This window comes from Chiloscyllium plagiosum, unplaced genomic scaffold (assembly GCF_037043375.1).
Source record: "Chiloscyllium plagiosum isolate Xiang-an unplaced genomic scaffold, Cpla_swu_hap1 HiC_scaffold_33, whole genome shotgun sequence".
Taxonomy (NCBI): Eukaryota; Metazoa; Chordata; class Chondrichthyes; order Orectolobiformes; family Hemiscylliidae; genus Chiloscyllium; species Chiloscyllium plagiosum.
In genome coordinates, this window is record NW_028270171.1 from 1719086 (window position 1) to 1737914 (window position 18829).

An 18829-nucleotide genomic window follows, 5' to 3' on the forward strand; every position below is an offset into this window, starting at 1 on the left:
AAGTATCTGCGCATCAATATTCAGTGACTAGAAAATTCTTGTGATTTAGCATCGGTGTCTCAGACGCAGAAAGTACTGGTTCAAATCCCACCCAGCATTTGTGACTAAGGAGAGTGCATTCATGTTGCCAAAAAAGTTGAATATTAATTTGCTATTGCTTCCAACAGATACAAATGGCAGATGTAACAGCGGGTGAGATTCCCAGTCAGACATTTCAAAGAAAGACCACTGAACTCTCTATCATCTTTATCCAAACCTTCTACAATGTGTATGTGAGGTGTGTTTTGACACAGCAAGCCTGACTCCCTGAGTAAGCTATAGCCCACCACATCACCATCCAGAAACTCCAGTTTCAAACCTCACGGTAGCACAGATTTGAGCTCATCACTGCATGCAGTCGCGGTCGAACATTCTGCCACAAACTGACTTGTGTTTATAGATGAAGAACCGACAGATCACTTATGGAAATTACTAAGGTGACTGCTGACTGTACAGCCGTAGCTCACAGTGAGTGTTTTGGGAGACTCGATATCCACAACCAGATTCAGACATTCTTCTGTTTTAATCAAAATCTGGAAGTCCCCGGCGCAATTCAACCATTTCCGGCCTTGATGCAATGATTCCCATCCCCTGAGGCGCACACTCACCCTCAGCAAACCCGCTCCGGTTCTTGCTGTTGCTGCCGCCATTGCACTGAGTCCCACAAAAATACTAAACCGGCTCGAGTTTACCTCCAGCTCCGTCACAGCGCTGTTAAACAGGTTCCGCCTCCGCAAACAGGCTGAATAGTGCAGGAGGTACAGGAGCAACTTTGCAAGGCAATGAAAATCAATAATGTAACCGGGGCACACACGGTGAATGAGCCGAATAGTTTTCTTCTGTGCCTTGATGATGTGGTAACTGTAAAATAATTTGCTGTGTAGACATCCAGGAGGTTGAAGAACCCAGCAAGCCAGGCAGCATCGGAGGTGGAAGTCAATGTTTCGGGTGTAACCCTTCTTCAGAACTGAGGGAGGCAGAGAACCTCTTCAATGTGGGTATCCTGAAGAAGGGTTACACCCGAAACGTTGACTTCTCAACCTTCTGATGCTGCCCGGCTTGCTGGGTTCTCCTAGCCTCCTGCTTGTCTACCTTGCATTCCAGCACCTGCAGTTTTTTGGTGTAACCAAATAATCTGTTGTTGCAGGCAGTATGAAAAGGTAGACAACCAGGAGGCTGGAAGAACACAGGAAGCTAGGCAACATCAGAGGTGAAGTCAACATTTCGGATGTAACCCTTCTTTCGGTTTGGGGGTGAGGGTGAGGGGCAGTGGTGAGGTAGGGAATAGATGAACACAGGTGAAGGATGAATCTATTAATTCTGTGTCCTATGATCATGCCCCACCTGACGAAGGACAACGCTCCAAAAGCTTGTACTTCCAAATAAACCTGTTGGAATATAACCTGGTGTTGTGTGATTTTTAACTTTGTCCATCCCAGACCAACACCAGCACTCCACGTCATAACATGACACAACAGACTGATCAAGTATATTTCTATTTACTGTACTGGGTTTCAGAAGAGATGCAATTTCATTGAAACATACCAAATTCTTGACAAGTAGATCTTAGAGCTGAAAATGTGTTGCTGGAAAAGCGCAGCAGGTCAGGCAGCATCCAAGGAACAGGAGAATCGACGTTTCGGGCATAAGCCCTTCTTCAGGAATGAGGAAAGTGTGTCCAGCAGGCTAAGATAAAAGGTATGGTGGAGGGACTTGGGGGAGGGGCATTGGAAATGTGATAAGTGGAAAGAGGTCAAGGTGAGGGTGATAGGTCAGACTGGGGTGGGGGCAGAGAGGTCAGGAAGAAGATTGCCGGTTAGGAGGGCGGTGCTGAGTTCGAGGGATTAGACTGAGACAAGGTGGGGGGAGGGGAAATGAGGAAACTGGAGAAATCTGAGTTCATCCCTTGTGGTTGGAGGGTTCCCAGGCAGAAGATGAGGCGCTCTTCCTCCAACCGTCGTGTTGCCATGGTCTGGCGATGGAGGAGTCCAAGGACCTGCATGTCCTTGGTGGAGTGGGAGGGGGAGTTAAAGTAGTTTGGCGCACTGACCTTTACACTGCTGAGGCTAAACGCCAGCTCGCGGACACCTCCTCCTACTGCCCCCTTGACCATGACCCCACCTCCCACCAGCAAACCATCATCTCCCAGACCATCCAGAACCTCATCACCTCGGGGGATCTCCTATCCACCGCCTCCAACCTCATAGTCCCACAACCCCGCACCGCCCACTTCTACCTCCTGCTCAAAATCCACAAACCTGACTGCCCCGGCCGACCCATTGTCTCAGCCTGCTCCTGCCCCACCGAACTCATCTCTGCATACCTCGACACGGTCCTGTCCCCCTTAGTCCAAGAACTCCCCATCTACGTTCGGGACACCACCCACGCCCTCCACCTCCTCCATGATTTTCGCTTCCCCGGTCCCCAACGCCTTATTTTCACCATGGACATCCAATCCCTGTACACCTCCATCCCCCATCACGAAGGACTTAAAGCCCTCCGCTTCTTCCTTTCCCGCCGTACCAACCAGTATCCTTCCATTGACACCCTCCTTCGACTGTCCTCACCCTGAACAACTTCTCTTTCCAATCCTCCCACTTCCTCCAAACCAAAGGAGTAGCCATGGGCACCTGCATGGGCCACAGCTATGCCTGCCTCTTCGCAGGATATGTGGAACAGTCCATCTTCCGCAGCTACACTGGCACCACCCCCCACCTTTTCCTCCGCTACATCGATGACTGCATTGGCGCTGCCTCGTGCTCCCAAGAGGAGGTTGAACAGTTCATCCACTTTACCAACACCTTCTACCCTGACCTCAAATTTACCTGGACCGTCTCAGACTCCTCCCTCCCCTTCCTAGACCTTTCCATTTCTATCTCGGGTGACCGAATCGACACAGACATTTACTATAAACCGACCGACTCCCACAGCTACCTAGACTACACCTCCTCCCACCCTGCCCCCTGTAAAAACGCCATCCCATATTCCCAATTCCTTCATCTCCGCCGCATCTGCTCCCAGGAGGACCAGTTCCAAAACCGTACAACCCAGATGGCCTCCTTCTTCAAGGACCGCAATTTCCCGCCAGACGTAGTCGACGATGCCCTCCACCGCATCTCTTCCACTTCCCGCTCCTCCGCCCTTGAGCCCCGCCCCTCCAACCGCCACCAGGACAGAACCCCACTGGTCCTCACCTACCACCCCACCAACCTCCATGTACAACGCATCATCCGCCGTCATTTCCGCCACCTCCAAACGGACCCCACCACCAGGGATATATTTCCCTCCCCTCCCCTATCAGCGTTCTGAAAAGACCACTCCCTCCGTGACTCCCTCGTCAGGTCCAAACCCCCCACCAACCCAACCTCCACTCCCGGCACATTCCCCTGCAACCGCAAGAAATGCAAAACTTGCACCCACACCTCCCCCCTTACTTCCCTCCAAGGCCCCAAGGGACACTTCCATATCCGCCACAAATACACCTGCACCTCCACACACATCATCTTTTGCACCCGCTGCACCCGATGTGGCCTACTCTATCTTGGGGAGACAGGCCGCCTACTTGCAGAACGTTTCAGAGAACACCTCTGGGACACCCGGACCAACCAACCCAACCACCCCGTAGCCCAACACTTTAACTCCCCCTCCCACTCCACCAAGGACATGCAGTTCCTTGGACTCCTCCATCGCCAGATCATGGCAACACAACAGTTGGAGGAAGAGCGCCTCATCTTCTGCCTGGGAACCCTCCAACCACAAGGGATGAACTCAGATTTCTCCAGTTTCCTCATTTCCCCTCCCCCCACCTTGTCTCAGTCAAATCCCTCGAACTCAGCACCGCCTTCCTAACCTGCAATCATCTTCCTGACCTCTCCGCCCCCACCCCACTCCGGCCTATCACCCTCACCTTGACCTCCCTCCACCTATCGCATTTCCAATGCCCCTCCCCCAAGTCCCTCCTCCCTACCTTTTATCTTAGCCTGCTGGACACACTTTCCTCATTCCTGAAGAAGGGCTTATGCCCGAAACATCGATTCTCCTGTTCCTTGGATGCTGCCTGACCTGCTGCACTTTTCCAGCAACACATTTTCAGCTCTGATCTCCAGCATCTGCAGCCCTCACTTTCTCCTCCAAGTAGATCTTAGAGACAGTTTCTCTGGCTGGAAAGTGTAGAAAGATGAATTAATCTTACACTTAGAATAAAGCACCAACTGTTTAGGTTTAGGGTTATCGATCTTCTGAACTTTCTACCCTATAGAGCTGTGAATGCTTAGATGTTAAGTATAATCAAGAATAAAATCAACAGATATTTGGTCATTAAAGGAATCAAGGAATATAGAATTCGAGCAGGAAAGTGAAGTTAAGGCCACAATTAGGTCAGTCATGATCTTTCTGAATGGCAAAGTAACTTTCAGGTTCCAAATAACCTAGTGGTCGTATTATATTCTTAAATCAACCAGGGAGAGCACAACCAAACAGAGCTTTTGCAGAAAAAAGTACCTAGGTAGCAGAATACTATCCCCAATTAATTATTTTTACTCTGGATTTTTTCCCCCATAGCCAACCTAAACTTATGATACTGTAATCATTGTCTTGTTGGATTGCTGTATTGCCAGAGAGTCAGTACTAAGGGAATGCTATTCTGTCAAAGGGTCAGTATTGATGGAGAGCTGTGATTGCAATATTTGATGTACCTTCCTGTGCTATTGCAGATTGCAATTACCCCTCCCTCCTCACTATCTAAGGCCCCAGATCAGTGAATCAGTGATTTACTTACACTTAGAATCATAGAGATGTACAGCATCCTTCAGTCCAACTCTTCCATGCTGGCCAGATATCCTAGATAAATCTAGTCCCATTTGCCAACATTTGGCCCATATTCCTGTAACCCTTCCTATTCAGATACCCATCCAGATACTTTTAAATGTTGTAATTGTACCAGCCTCCACCAGTTCCTCTGGCAGTTCATTCCATGCACACACCATTGTCTACATGAAAACATTGCTCTTGGATCCTTTTTAAATCTTTCCCCTCTCACCTTAAACCTATGCGCTCAAGTTTTGGTCTCCCCCACCCCAGTGAAAAGAATTTGTCTTTTTATCCTACCCATGCCCCTCATGATTTTATACATCTCTATAAGGTCATCCCTCAGCCTTCGATGCTCCAGTGAAAATAGCCCCACTCTATTAACCTCTCCCTATAGCTCAAACCCTCCAACCCAGGCAACATCCTTGCAACTCTTTTCTGAACCCTTTCAAGTTTCATAACATCCCTTCCTATAGCAGGGAGACCAGAATTGCACCCAGTACTCCAAAAGTGGCCTAACCAATGTCCTGTATTGCTGTCTAGTTTACTGTATTCACCACTTGCAATGCAGTCTCTACATTGGAGTAACCACTCTGTGGAACACCTACACTCCATCCATAAAATGATCCTGAGTTTCCAGTTGCTTGCCATTTCAACATACCACCATGTTTCCATACCAACATGTCTGACTCAGGCCTGCTGCAGTTCTCCAGCGAGGCTTATTGCAAGCTTCCTCTTTTGCTTGGTGACAAGTTTAACAATTTTAGAGCATGAGCCCAATCTTCCATGTATTTAACCTATCCCCACATTTCATGTGCTGTCATGCTTCTCAACTACTTGGCATAGTGGCTCAGTGGTGAGCACTTGTGGCCTTACAGCACCAGGGATCCAGGTTTGATTCCAGCTGTCTGTGTGGGTTTCCTCCCCCACTCCAAAATGTGTAGGTTAGGTGAGTTGGCCATGCTAGTGTTCAGGGATGTGTAAGTTAGGTGCATTATTAGGGGTAAATGTAGAATTGTAGGGAAATGGGTCTGGGGGATTACTCTTTGAAGGGTCAGTATGGAGTTGTTGGGCCAAGCGTCCTGTTCCCACACTGTAGGGATTCTATGAGTACTCACAGCCCCTACTTATCATCTATGTAGTTTCTCTTTCTGACTTACTACCAACAAGCCATTTGATATTTTTTGGGCTCCAAAACCACAAACCCTAACCTATCAGCTCACTCCTTTCAACAATCCCTTCTACCCGTTCTCTAAATAAATACATTTCCTTGCTATCAGTTCTGAAAAAGGGTCACTGGTCTGGAACGTTAGCCCTACTTAGTCTCCACAGATACTGCCAGACCTATTGAGGTCTTCCAATCTGGCTGCGTTTCTCTTTACTTGGTGTACAAAAGTCGGCCACATAGAACCGTACAGATGCAAAAACAGGACAACAAACTGAGTTTGTAACGGGGATGGAGATACAAGGAGGCTACCGAATGGCTTTGCAGTGCTGGTGGGGGAGGGTAGCGGTGAAGTAGGGAGGCAGCCGTGATTGGCTTTGTAATGGGGGGGTGGAGATGCAGTGAAGCAGCCGATTGGCTTTGCAGTGGGGGTGGGGTGGGGAAGATGCAGAGAAGCAGCCGATTGGCTTTGCAGTGGGGGTGGGGAGGGTGGAGATGCAGGGAAGCAGCCGATTGGCTTTGCAGTGGGGGGTGGAGATGTAATGGGAGGTAACTGACTGTGCAATGCGCAATATGTTCATTAACTCTAACCCACTTGTGAAACCTGATGGGACTGCATACTGTTTGACTGGAAACTAACAATATGCAAATTCTGCTTTCAATTATTTATTTTAATCTTTCAACGAATACTAGAAATGTCATTAATATCATTATACAAATGAACAACTTTTAATATATTAATATTTTACCCCATTCTTGATTTCATCCAAAGTGTTTCAAAATTCTCAAGGTTATTGTCATACTCAGAAATCTTTCCCCTCTGGTAGGATTATTGCTGCCTCAGGGGCTCTGGATATATTTAGTTTATCAGCATATTCCTATTGATAGTTTGTCAACTCCGCGAATTGTTTCTGGTACGGAACATGTTTCTTTCCAATCATTTGTGTTTATTTCCAGTCCTGGCAAAGTTACATGTCCAAAACGATTTCCTCCGTTGCAGATTGCGAGTATTTTAATATTAATTATTATAAAATGATTTCAGAGATAACCTTATTTGTTTTCATGTTGTCAGATGCGTGACACTCTGTGGACTCTCAAGCTCCAGAAATTTGAAATGGGTTGCGAGGGCAAGGAAGGTGGAGTGCAGCTCATGTCACGTCGCTGCTAATCCGGAAATACTCCCAGCATTTTCTGAAAAAAGCATTTTGCAAGATATAAAATAGGAAAACTCTTATTTCGTCAGTCTAAACTTTTTTTTGTTCATTCATAGGATGTGGGCGTTGCTGGCTTGGCCAGCATTCATTGCCCACACCTGACTGCCCAGAGGGCAATTGAGAGTTTACTACATTGCTGTGGGCCTATAGTCACGTCGGCCAGACCAGGTGAGAATGGCAGATTTCTTTCCCGAGAGGATATCTTTCCCTAACAGATATCTTTGCAGCATCTTTGAACACTGGCAAGGTCCTGGAGGACTGAAAAAATGCTAATGTTCCCTTGTTTAAGAAGGGTAGCAGGGATACTCCAGGTAATTATAGACTGGTGAGCCTGACGTCAGTGGTAGGGGAGCTGCTGGAGAAGACACTGCGGGATAGGATCTATTCCCATTTGGAAAAAAATGGGCTTATCAGTGATAGGCATCATAGTTTTGTGCAGGGAAGGTCCTATCTTATCAACTTATTAAAATTCTTTGAGGAAGTGACAAAGTTGATTGATGAGGGAAGGGATGAAGATGTCATGTACATGGATTCAGTAAGGCATTTGATAAGGTTCCCTATAGTAGGCTGGTTGAGAAATTTAAGCCATATCGGATCCAGGTGTACTAGCCAGGTGTACTAGATGGATAAAGAACTGGCTGGGCAACAGGAGACAGAGAGTTAGTAGTGGAAGCGAGTTTCTCCAAATGGAGACCTGTGACCATTGGTGTTCCACAGGGATCCGTGCTGTGATCACTGTTGTTTGTGATATACATAAATGATCTGGAGGAAGGTCTATGTGGTCCGATTAGCAAGTTTGCAGATGACACCAAGATTAATGGAAAAGCAGATAGTGAAGGGGACTGTCAGAGAATACAGCAGAATATAGATAGATTGGAGAGTTGGGTGGATTTTGAGGATTGTTGTGGAGATGGTGTTTTGTTGCATATGTTCATTGATTGCACTCTGTGGATCAGGAAGTCAAAATTCCAATGTAGAGACCCAGGTCTCAGAGTTGGGAGATTAGTTTGGTTGGGATTATACTGTTGAAGACAGAGCTATTGTCAATGTGTAGAAGCCTGATGTAGTTATCCTTATTATCCAGGTGTTCCAGGGATGCATTTAGGGCTAGGGAAATGGTGTCTGCTGTGGACCTTTGTGCTGGTAGGCAAATTAAAAGGGATCAAGGCAGGCTGGAAGGCTAGTTTTATTGCATCAGGCCATGAATGGGCAATAAAACCCCTGCTGATTATCATGTATCAACAGCCTCTACACTTAAGATAACTAATCAGTACTTCTCCATGTTTGTGATTTTGCTATGCCTTTAAGAGAGATTTGTCCTGTGTTGTTACTCTTGTTAGAGGGGTATTGCCACAGTGATGATGGAATGTCTGCTTCAGAAGCAGTGGGTAAATAGCTTTGAGCTCCCTGAGTTTTTTTTTAAGTTAGACAAAAGAAGCATGAGTTGGTGGAGTTAGGCTCACACAGACCCGGGTTTTAGTTTTACTTTCAGTTGTGGTTTGGAGCTGGCTGTTGAAGCTGATAGATACAGCTCTCTCTCTGCTGCAACAAAAACCTTAAGTTCTCTCTCTGCTGCTAGATTGTTGCTTTCAATGTTCATTTCGCCTGTACTGGAAAAGAGATAGTATGAGAGGAAATTCTGTTTTGCTGAATTTGCCTTTGCCAAGGGTGTGCTTATGGGATGCTGATATATTGGAACAGTTGATAATTATTATTTACATAATACATTATTTATTAAGTATTTCAATAGAGTTAGTTATGCTGATTTTTCTTTTTTTGTTTGTATTTTAACTATGTTGTAAAAATAAAGCATGCTTTGCTTAAAGCCTAGTGGTAGATCAATTGAATCACATAAGGAACATAGCACGTTACATTTGCCTTTAAATAACATTTTAAAAAGGTCTAGGCTATCTCCTTGTTATATTTTCAAGGAGTTTGGTCTGGTCCATAACAATGTTGAACAACACTTGGAGGAAGCATTGAGGGTAGCAACGGCAAGGAATGTAGTCTGGGTGGGTAACTTCAACATTCAAAATCAGAAGTGTGTGAATAATATTGTTGGTAACCAAGATGGTCAAATCCTGAAAAACCTGCCAGACTAGGACTGTAGTGGGGCTGAAGGAACCAACAATGGTTCAAAACCTATTCAACCTCATCCTCATAAATGTACCTGTTACAATTACATCTGTTACTGACAGCAGTTGCAGGAATCAACACTGAGCAGTCATCTTGGAGACAAAGTCCTTTCTTCAAAATAAGGGCTCTCACTGTGGCTTTGTAATATAGCACCAACATTCTAAACAAGTTAAATTCAGAACAGAGCTAGCAAAAGTTGTCATCCATAGATCATTATTCTCATTAGCAATCCCTTGAATACAAGGATGAATCTCTTCCGCTCTCAGGGCGAGTCCGTAGGTGGCTGTGGAGACCATTGTGCCTTCCGCAGGCTCTGTTACACTTCGGGCAAAAGATGGTTGTGGAAGGGGTGGGTTGAGATTGGCGTAGTAGCACACGCCTTACACTGTTATCGCCTGGCTCCTCCTTTTTCCCAATGGGATGTCTTGAGGTGCTCAACACTTTCCCGGATACTCCTTCTCTACTTTGCAATGACTAGTGATTACCAGGTGCCTGTGGGAATGCTGCACTTTGCCAGTGAGGCCTCGAGGGTATCACTGAAACACTTCCTCTGTCTAACTGGGGCTCGCCTGCCGTTTTGGAGCTGGGAATAGAGCACCTGCATGAGGAGTCTCCTGTTGGTCATGCCCAGTCCATCACAGCCCAAGGGTGGTCAGGGGCTCGATGTTGGGGATGTTGGCCTATTCGACAATGCTATTGTTGGTGCATTTTTCTTCCCAGCAGATCGCAGAATCCTGCACAGGCAGCTTTCAGGTGGTACTGCTCTAGTGCCTTGAGGTGTCTGCTATAGATAGTCCACGTCTCGCAGCCATATAGGAGGACAGAAACCACCACAGTTCTGTAAACTATAAATTTGGTGTCATCATCGGTCCATCTGTGGTAACTACAGGGGAATCTCCCTGCTGTCAACAACTGGAAAAGTCATTGCCAAGGTCCTCCCGAACCATCTTGTTCCTGTTGCTGAGGAATTCCTGCTGGAATTGCAGTGTGGATTTTGGCCATGGAGGGGCACAACTTGCATGATTTACACCGCACGACAGAAGCAGGAGAAATGCAGAGAAAAGAACCTACTCCTGTACATGGTCTTCCTACAAAGGCCTTTGACACCATCGATCAGGAAGCATTATGGAGCATTCTTTTCTGCTTTGGTTGCACCATGAGATTTGTCAGTATCCTTCACCTGCTCCACGATAACATGGAAGTTGTGGTAATAACAAATGGCTCCACCACCAACCCATTCCCCATTCAGACTGGTATCAAGCAGAGCTGCATCACAGCCCCAACACTGTTCTCAATCCATCATGCTGCAATGCTTCACATCATTACCAACATGCTCCCCACTGGAGTGGAGCTAACTTACAGAACCACAGGAAATAATTCAACTTCTGCCGCCTTCAAGCCAAAGTCACCACAACAATGTCATTGACGTGCAGATGATGCTTGCGTATGTGCAGTCTCATAGGATTCCAGACTGTTGTCAACATCTTTATGGAGACATAGAAGAGCATGACTCTCATCCTAAACATCTATAAGATAAAGGTCCTCCATCAACCTGGTTTGGTTGGAGAGAACCCTTGATAATTAAGGTCCATGGGGAGGCTTTACAGAACTCTGACCAATGTCTAGGAGTATCCTGTCAGACAAAGCAGCTTTGATGAAGAGATCCAGCAATGCTTCCAGCATGCTAGCGCAGTTTTACCACCTGAGGAAACTGATGGCATCCATCTAAGCCACCAGCAGTGGCAGAATTGGATTCAACGACAATCTGTAACCTTACCAGTTAGTATGTTACCCTCACGATCAGTATCATTAACTGAGGAAATCAATTCTGGTTCAATAAGGCATGTATGAGAACAAGAATAAACCAAAAGCATTACCAAGTGAACTAAAAATGAGACACTAACCTTTTGAAGCTAAACTTCAGGAGTACATACACACTAAACCATGGAAGCATCATTAAGTAATCACTTTAGCAGATGTTAACCAAGGGGGCAAAGAGTGAGGAACTTAGTGATTGATATCAGTAGATTAAAAATATTGGAGATAGTTTTTATTTATTTATTCATTCACAGGATGAGAGCATTGCTGGCAAGGCAGCATTTATTGCCCATTCCAAATTGCCCAGAGGGCAGTTAAGAGTCAGTTATATTGCTGTGGGTCTAGAATCAAAAGTAAGCCAGACCAGGTATGGTTGGCAGTTTCCTTTCCTAAAGACATCAGTGAACCAGATGGGTTTTTCCTGACAATTGACAATGGATTCATGGTCATCATTAGACTCTTAATTTTAGATTTTCTTTGTTCTTAAGGGACTAAAAGCTGACAAACCCTCAGGACCTGACCTGACACCCCAGGATTCTCAAAGAGTTTGTTGCAGAAATACTGGATGCATTGGTTACGATTTTTCAAATGTCCTTAAATCCTACAGTCCCAGCAAATTGGAAGTTTGAAAATGTAACAACATTATTTAAGGAAGGGAGAGGAGAGAGAGAGAAAACAATTAAACAACTAAAAACAAATTTGCCACATGTTAGTCATTGAGACATGGCTGGGACCTATTATTAAGGAAGTCTTAACAATGCACTTAGAAAGTTACAGTATGACCATACAAAGTTAAAAGGGAATAAAAATCATACTTTACAAATCAGAGAGAATATTTGGAGGACATAACTGATAGGATGGATAATGGGGAGCTAGTGGATTTAGTATACTTGAAATTCCAAAAGTTGTACTAATGTGCCACCAATATCAGATCATGGAGTTGGGAGTTTCTAAATTAGCATGCATTGAGATCGTTTAACAGACAGGAAGCAGAAAATAGAGACAAATGAGAAATTTAAAGTTAGCTGGCTGTAATTAGTGAAGTGCCATAAGGATAAGTGCTCGAGCCTTAGCTAGTTGCAATCTATTAGATGATAAATAATTAGATGAAGAGGCCAAATGTACTGTACCCAAATGAATGTGCAACAAGGTGATAAATGAAGTACAATCTCAGGAATTATTAAATTACTTGCTTTGGTTACAAGAATTGAAAAATTTTTTTTAAAATGTGAGAGACTTCTAAGCTTTGACATTAGACGTAGTAGATTGATGGACTGATGGATGGATAATCCTGGAAATCCCTCCCAATAGCTCGGTCAGTCACCCTGCACAATATTGATTCCAACCACTATCTTGTCAAGGCCTTTAGGGATGATCAATAAATTATGGTCTTCACAGTGAGACACATAGAGTCATAGAGATGTACAGCACGGAAACAGACCCCCTCGGTCCAACTCGTCCATGCCAACCAGATATCCTAACCCAAACTAGTCCCACCTGCCAGCACCTGGCCCATATTCCTCCAAACCCTTCCTATTCATTTACCCATCCAGATGTCTTTTAAATGTTGCAATTGTACTAGCCTCCACCACTTCCTCTGACAACTCATTCCATACACGTACCATCCTCTGAGTGAAAACATTGCCTCTTAGGTCTCTTTTATATCTTTCCCCTCTCACCCTAAACCTCTGCCCTCTACATCTGGACACCCCCACTCCAGGGAAAAGACTTTGTCTATTTACCCTATCCATGCCCATCATGATTTTATAAACGTCTATAAGCCTCCAATGCTCAAGGGTAAACAGCCCTAGCCTATTCAACCTTTCCCTATAGCTCAAATCCTCCAACCCTGGCAACATCCTTATAAATCTTTTCTGAATCCTTTCAAGTTTCACAACATCTTTTCGATAGGAAGGAGACCAGAACTGCACACAATATTCCAAAAGTGGCCTAATCAATGTCCTGTACGGCCGCAATATGACCTCCCAACTCTTGTACTCAATACTCTGACCAATAAAGGAAAGCATACCAAATGCCGCCTTCACTATCCTATCTACCTGTGACTCCACTTTCAAGGAGCTATGAACCTGCACTCCAAGGTCTGTTTGTTCAGCAACACTCCCTAGGACCTTACCATTAAGTGCATAAGTCCTGCTAAGATTTGCTTTCCCAAAGTGCAGCACCTCACATTTATCTAGATTAATTCCATCTGCCACTTCTCAGTCCATTGGCCCATCTGATCAAGATCCTGTTGTAATCAAAGATGACCTTCTTTGCTGTCCATTCCACCTCCAATTTTAGTGTCATCAGCAAACTTACTAACTATACCTTTTATGCTCACATCTAAATCATTTATATAAATGATGAAAAGTAATGGACCCAGCATGGATCCTTGTGGCACTCCACTGGTCACAGGCCTCCAGTCTGAAAAATAATCCTCCATCACTACCCTGTCTTCTACCTTTGAATACTTTTGTTCCTCCTTAAACAGGGTGTCTAGTAATAAACTGATGTAGTTACAAATGGCACAGCAACAGAAAATCCTTTTGAGAGTCTGGGAGCAGTTTGATAGATTGATTTGTTTCTTATAAATTTTAATCTGGTTACAAATGTTGGGTAATGCATATAGGAGGTGGTCACAACAAACATCAAGGATTGAGATTTCCCCTTAAGCCATGTCAAATAATAAATGGAAAAACAAATCAAATATTTAGTTTCACAGAGAAGTGAAGAGTCAGGAGGCATTACAAACTGATGTGCTGGGGTCACTTGAACATTATGACATGTAAGTTGTCATCCTGTCCAACATGATGGGCTTCATAAAATTTGGCCTGGTAGCAGATATACCAGGAAGTCCTCAAATTGCTTAACCTAAGTAATAGGTGGTCACAAATATAAAAATAACCCTTGCAAATGAGAGGGGACTTCTCAATAACTCTTGATTCAGATTTTCCCACTTTGTAAAACCATGCTGGATTTGGCTGGTGGCTTTTCAGCCGGATGCCCTTCCTGCAGTTAACTTTCCCCATTTATCAAACTGGAAACTGGTATCAATACATGGGGGGCCTGCCTGCAACAGGGCAAGATTCCTTTATAACTTAAACCCAGGGCCATGCAACTCCAGCTCTGTAGGAGATTTCTCAGTGTCTAAAACAGCAAATGCTGAACTCACTGTCATCCAGCTTCTGCAGACAGACTGATGAAGTTAACAATTTTAATTCTAACTTTTTGGCAGATTGAAAAAAGTAAACAGTAAAAATGGGTAAGTCTCCCCCATCCCTAAACCCCCCTGGAGCCATTTCAGCATTCCTGTTTTATGATATTGTATGTTCTAAATATCATTCCTGAAGAAGGGCCTGTGCTCGAAACGTCGAATCTCCTGTTCCCTGGATGCTGCCTGACCTGCTGTGCTGTTCCAGCAATAAAGTTTGAACTATGTTCTAAATAAAGACATGTTTCCAAGGCAAATTACCTTTACTGATGAACATTACATCATTTTGCCTCACTATTGGACCCATTAAATTTAACACAGATGGTACTTTGTGATGTAACAGGAGAGAAAATTCTAAACAAATCTTTGGTTCCAGACTGTATCCACCCAACAGTTTAAAAGCTTAGGTCACAGAGCAAGGAAGTACCTGTGAAATTCTAAGTAAGTTCATAACTTTCTCCCTGTATGCTTATAAGGATTGTGATAATCGTGTGATATATTAGCCTTTATAATGTGAGGATATTTTTAGAAACATTTAAATATCAGAAAGTAGAAAATGAAGTCCAATAAACACTTCTCCACAGTATCAGCTGCCCACCATTTGCCAGTCTGATTGTCCTGAAGGATAATCCATGGCATCAATTTGTGGCAGGAGGAATTGAAGCCATTAAAGGCGTCAAAGATTTTTGTTTTGGAGGCCAGGTCAACACATAATTTTTCCAACAATTGGCGGAGAATTTTGTGAAGCATCTCGTTCCTCCATCCGAGGAGAGAGCTGTTTGATTTTAGATAGGTAAAATGCCAACATGGTAGGTTCACAAACTGGATCACTGAGACGAAACCTCAAATGAAGGTTAATCTCAAAATCTCCGCTCGAGTACAAGGAGTTCACTGCTTTACTGCTGGAGTAACAAAAATGTCTAATTCCAGAAGATAAAGCGGAGTCTTTGTTGAGGGGGTAATTTGGAAAATTCTTGTCTTTGTCCAAATATCTCACCTGCAGCATCGGCCCAGCCCCCGATGCAGGCGGGAAAACAGGAGCATTTCAAACTCCAACGATCACCAGGGGTTGGGGGTGGGGGAGGGAAGACTGTAGTGGGCGGGGTTTGTGTTGCAGTCGCTCACCCAGTGAGGGCGGGGCTCGCGGCGAGGGCGAGGCTTTCCGTGCGGGGGCGAAGCTCGCGGCGAGGGCGGGGCTTCTCGTGCGGGGGCGAAGCTCGCGGCGAGGGCGGGGCTTCTCGTGCGGGGGCGGGGCTGGGTCCGGGCCCGAGCCCGAGCCCGGTTCAAACTCTAACGGTTCTGAATCCTGGCGCGCGGCTGCTTTCCTCTGGTAAACGGTTAGTGAGTCTTTGCAGACCGAGCGCAGCTATGATCCCCAGTGAAAGGTAAAGGAGAGAACACAGGTTACAAACACTCAGTATTACAATGATCGAGAAACATAATCAAGCCAGCGAGATACCCCCATTTACATTCCAATTTATGAAAGATACTGAGGTAAAAGTTAAACTGAGGGGATGGGGAAGGGAGGGAAAGGACTGTGCAATTATTCAACGACAGGCTATGATACAGGTGTTTAATGCAAGTTAACAACTTCCTTTTGATTAAAGTTCTCTAAATTATATGAGACTACTTCCTTAACAATCTACTTATTTAACAATGTCTTCTAATATTTTGTTTATGTCAGATCTTTTCCTCTTTATTCTTTCATGGGACTTGGGAAGTGCTGGTAAAGATAAGTTTTTGTCCTTCCCCATTGCCCTTGAGTGGCTTAGTGGGCCGCTTCCAGAGGCTGGTGAAGGGTTGACCTCATCGCTGTGGGTTTGGAGTCAAGTGGAGACCAGACCAGACTAGGCAAGGAGAGCAGATTTCTACAGGGTGTTAGCAATTAGATTTGTTTTTAAGATATCTGCTGATATCTTCATGATTACCATAACGGAGACTAGTTTTCATTTTTAGATTTGTTAAATGATCTGACATAAATTCCAAAGACTGCCATAATGGGATTTGAGCCTGTTTGCTTTTATCGTCTCTCTTAGTTACTGTACTTGCAAAAAAATTCCCATCATTCAATTTTATGCAATCTTTAACATTACTAGTTAGCCACAAATAGTTCATCATTCTTATGAGAGTCATTCGCAAAGCAATTTATCTTTACAGTAAAGTCCCTATTATCTGGTACCTAAGTATTCTGAATTGTCATGCAATGGCAATCAGAAACATCTATCTCTACTGCAGGCAGTACTTCTCCCACAGTGCAATAGTCTGAGATTCAGAAAGGGAAATCCGAATTGTAACCACCCGAATACCTTATCAAGGTATAGCAACTAACTAATTAGACAGAGTAGGTGTTATGGATCAGACCAGACCTCTTCAAAATATAATAAGGTAGCCTACACTCTAACTTTTTCTTATTTTAAAGATAAATGAGAAGTGCTGTGTTCCAGATGGAATTCAATTGTTCAAGCTATGCAACTTCAAGCAAAACACAATTTATTGAAATACTATGGTTAAATCTAACAAAAAAAAGAGGGGCTTGGAATAACTTAAATCGTTTGGAAAAGTTAGCAGAATACAACTAGAGGGCATAGGTTTAGGATGAGAGGGAAAAAATTTAAAAGGGACAATTTTTCACGCAGAGGGTGGTGCATGTATGAAATGAGCTGCCAGAGAAAGTGGTGGAGGCTGGGACAATTCCAACATTTAAAAGACATCTGGATATGTATATGAATAGGAAGGATTTAGAGGCATATGTGCCAGGTGCTGACAAATGGGGCTGGATCAATTTAGGATATCTGGTCAGCATGGACGAGTTGGACCGATGGGTCTTTTTCCGTGCTGTACATGTCCATGACTCTGACTCTAATAGATTATTTTACGACCAAACAGTAACCATTCCAATCTAGTAAAATCCCACAAACACACCGTTGGCAAAAGGCAAATTCAGGAAATGGATTTGTCTCACATGCAATTCCAGCAGCCTAGAAGGAAACACATTCAGACAAAACTCAGAGAGAGAGAGAGAGAGAGAAAGAGTTGTGATGGGGAGAGATTCACTGCTTTTCAGCCCTGTTGAGACCTCAGCAACAACTGCTACTGAAAACAACTAATACTGCTGGCTCTATGAGGGCTCAACCCCACCCATTCAGGCTGTGTCTATTGTTCCAACATTTAAAAAAGCCCAACGCATCATAAGCTGTTTACTGTAGTGGCTTTGGTAGACTGCTCTCCACTTCTGCCTTAATACTGCTCTTCAAAAAACAACAGGACAAAATAATTCTTAAAGCCACATCATCATTATGCCTCCCCCTTAAACGAAATGAACCATCAATATACAAAGATGGCTTCATTTTTACAAACCCTTAGTCTTATGTTACCAGTACACTACAGTACATATACATTACATTAACTCTAAGCCTGCAAACATTAAGTCCTGCAGTCTTTTATTCCGCCACCGAACGCCTTTGTTCTTATTCATCAAAGTCGCAACAACACATCAGCAATTATCCTGCCACGTAAATAATTTTCAAATTGAATGGCTGCAATAATAACCTTCATCTAAACAGTCTGGAATTTGTCTCCTTAAATTTCTTCCAAAACTTTAAAGGGTTATGATCAGTATATACAATTGTCTCAAACACATTACAGACAATATAAATATTGAAATGCTGCAATGCCAACACCAAGCTCAAGTTCTCCTTCTTAATTGTGGAATATTTCTGTTGATGATTATTCAGTTTTGTGGAAAAATACCCAATAGGTCTTTCTATTTTCGCATCATCTTCATGGAAGAGTACAGCACCAGCACACACATCACTTGCATCGATAGCTACATTCAATCCCATTACAAAATTGGGAATGGCTAACTCTGGGGCAGTAGTTAACACAGCTTTCAGGCTATCAAATGCCTTCTGACAGTCCTCTTTCTGCACTTCTTCAATTTAGTCAGTCAGAGGAGCAACCACACTGCTAAAATTCAGTATGATCCCAAAATATGTTGCAAATGTTCCTTCCATGTGTGACTAAACATTACCAGGGGATCGATGTTCACCACATCCCATCATGACTTCTTTATTGGTTAGTCTTTGAAATGTGGCTTGCACATTTTTCATACTAAATGGCATGACTTTAAACTTGTATAGTCCATTCAGTGTCATGAAATCCAAAATTATCTTCATTCTTTTGGATAAAGTAACCTTTGAGTAAGTTCAACTTTGAAATATAAGTTGCTTGTCCCACTTTCTTAATACAATCTTCTCAATGTGGAATAAGATATGAATCAGATTTTGAAACTGCATTGACTTTGAGATAGTCTTCGCATAATTAGAGTCATAGAAATTATAAGCACAGAAATGGACCTTTTGGTCCAACTCATCCATGCTGACTAGATATCCTAAATTATTTAGTCCCATTTGCCAGTAGTTGGCCTATATCCCTCTAAAC

At 43.9% G+C, this 18829-nt stretch overlaps 2 protein-coding genes across 5 annotated transcripts in view; one reads left to right on the forward strand and one right to left on the reverse strand.

Moving 5' to 3' along the window:
- Positions 1-836, reverse strand: part of LOC122542074 (branched chain amino acid transaminase 2) — a 67609-nt gene extending 66773 nt beyond the window's left edge. The window contains exon 1 of the mRNA XM_043679394.2: positions 648-836. Within this exon, the coding sequence (XP_043535329.1) occupies positions 648-689 (42 nt within the window). The 5' untranslated portion in view covers positions 690-836. The remainder of the gene's footprint in view (positions 1-647) is intronic.
- sacs2 (sacsin molecular chaperone 2) overlaps positions 1-18829 on the forward strand; it is a 93883-nt gene that overhangs the window by 13439 nt on the left and 61615 nt on the right. Inside the window, exons 2-4 of one of the 4 annotated variants that reach the window (XM_087978170.1) lie at positions 168-277; positions 1187-1249; positions 7281-7392. The gene's annotated coding sequence lies outside the window, so the exon portion shown is untranslated. Of the gene's footprint in view, positions 1-167; positions 278-1186; positions 1250-7185; positions 7393-18829 lie in introns of those variants that run through there. The other 3 variants (XM_087978172.1, XM_087978171.1, XM_043679389.2) reach the window with 3 other exon arrangements.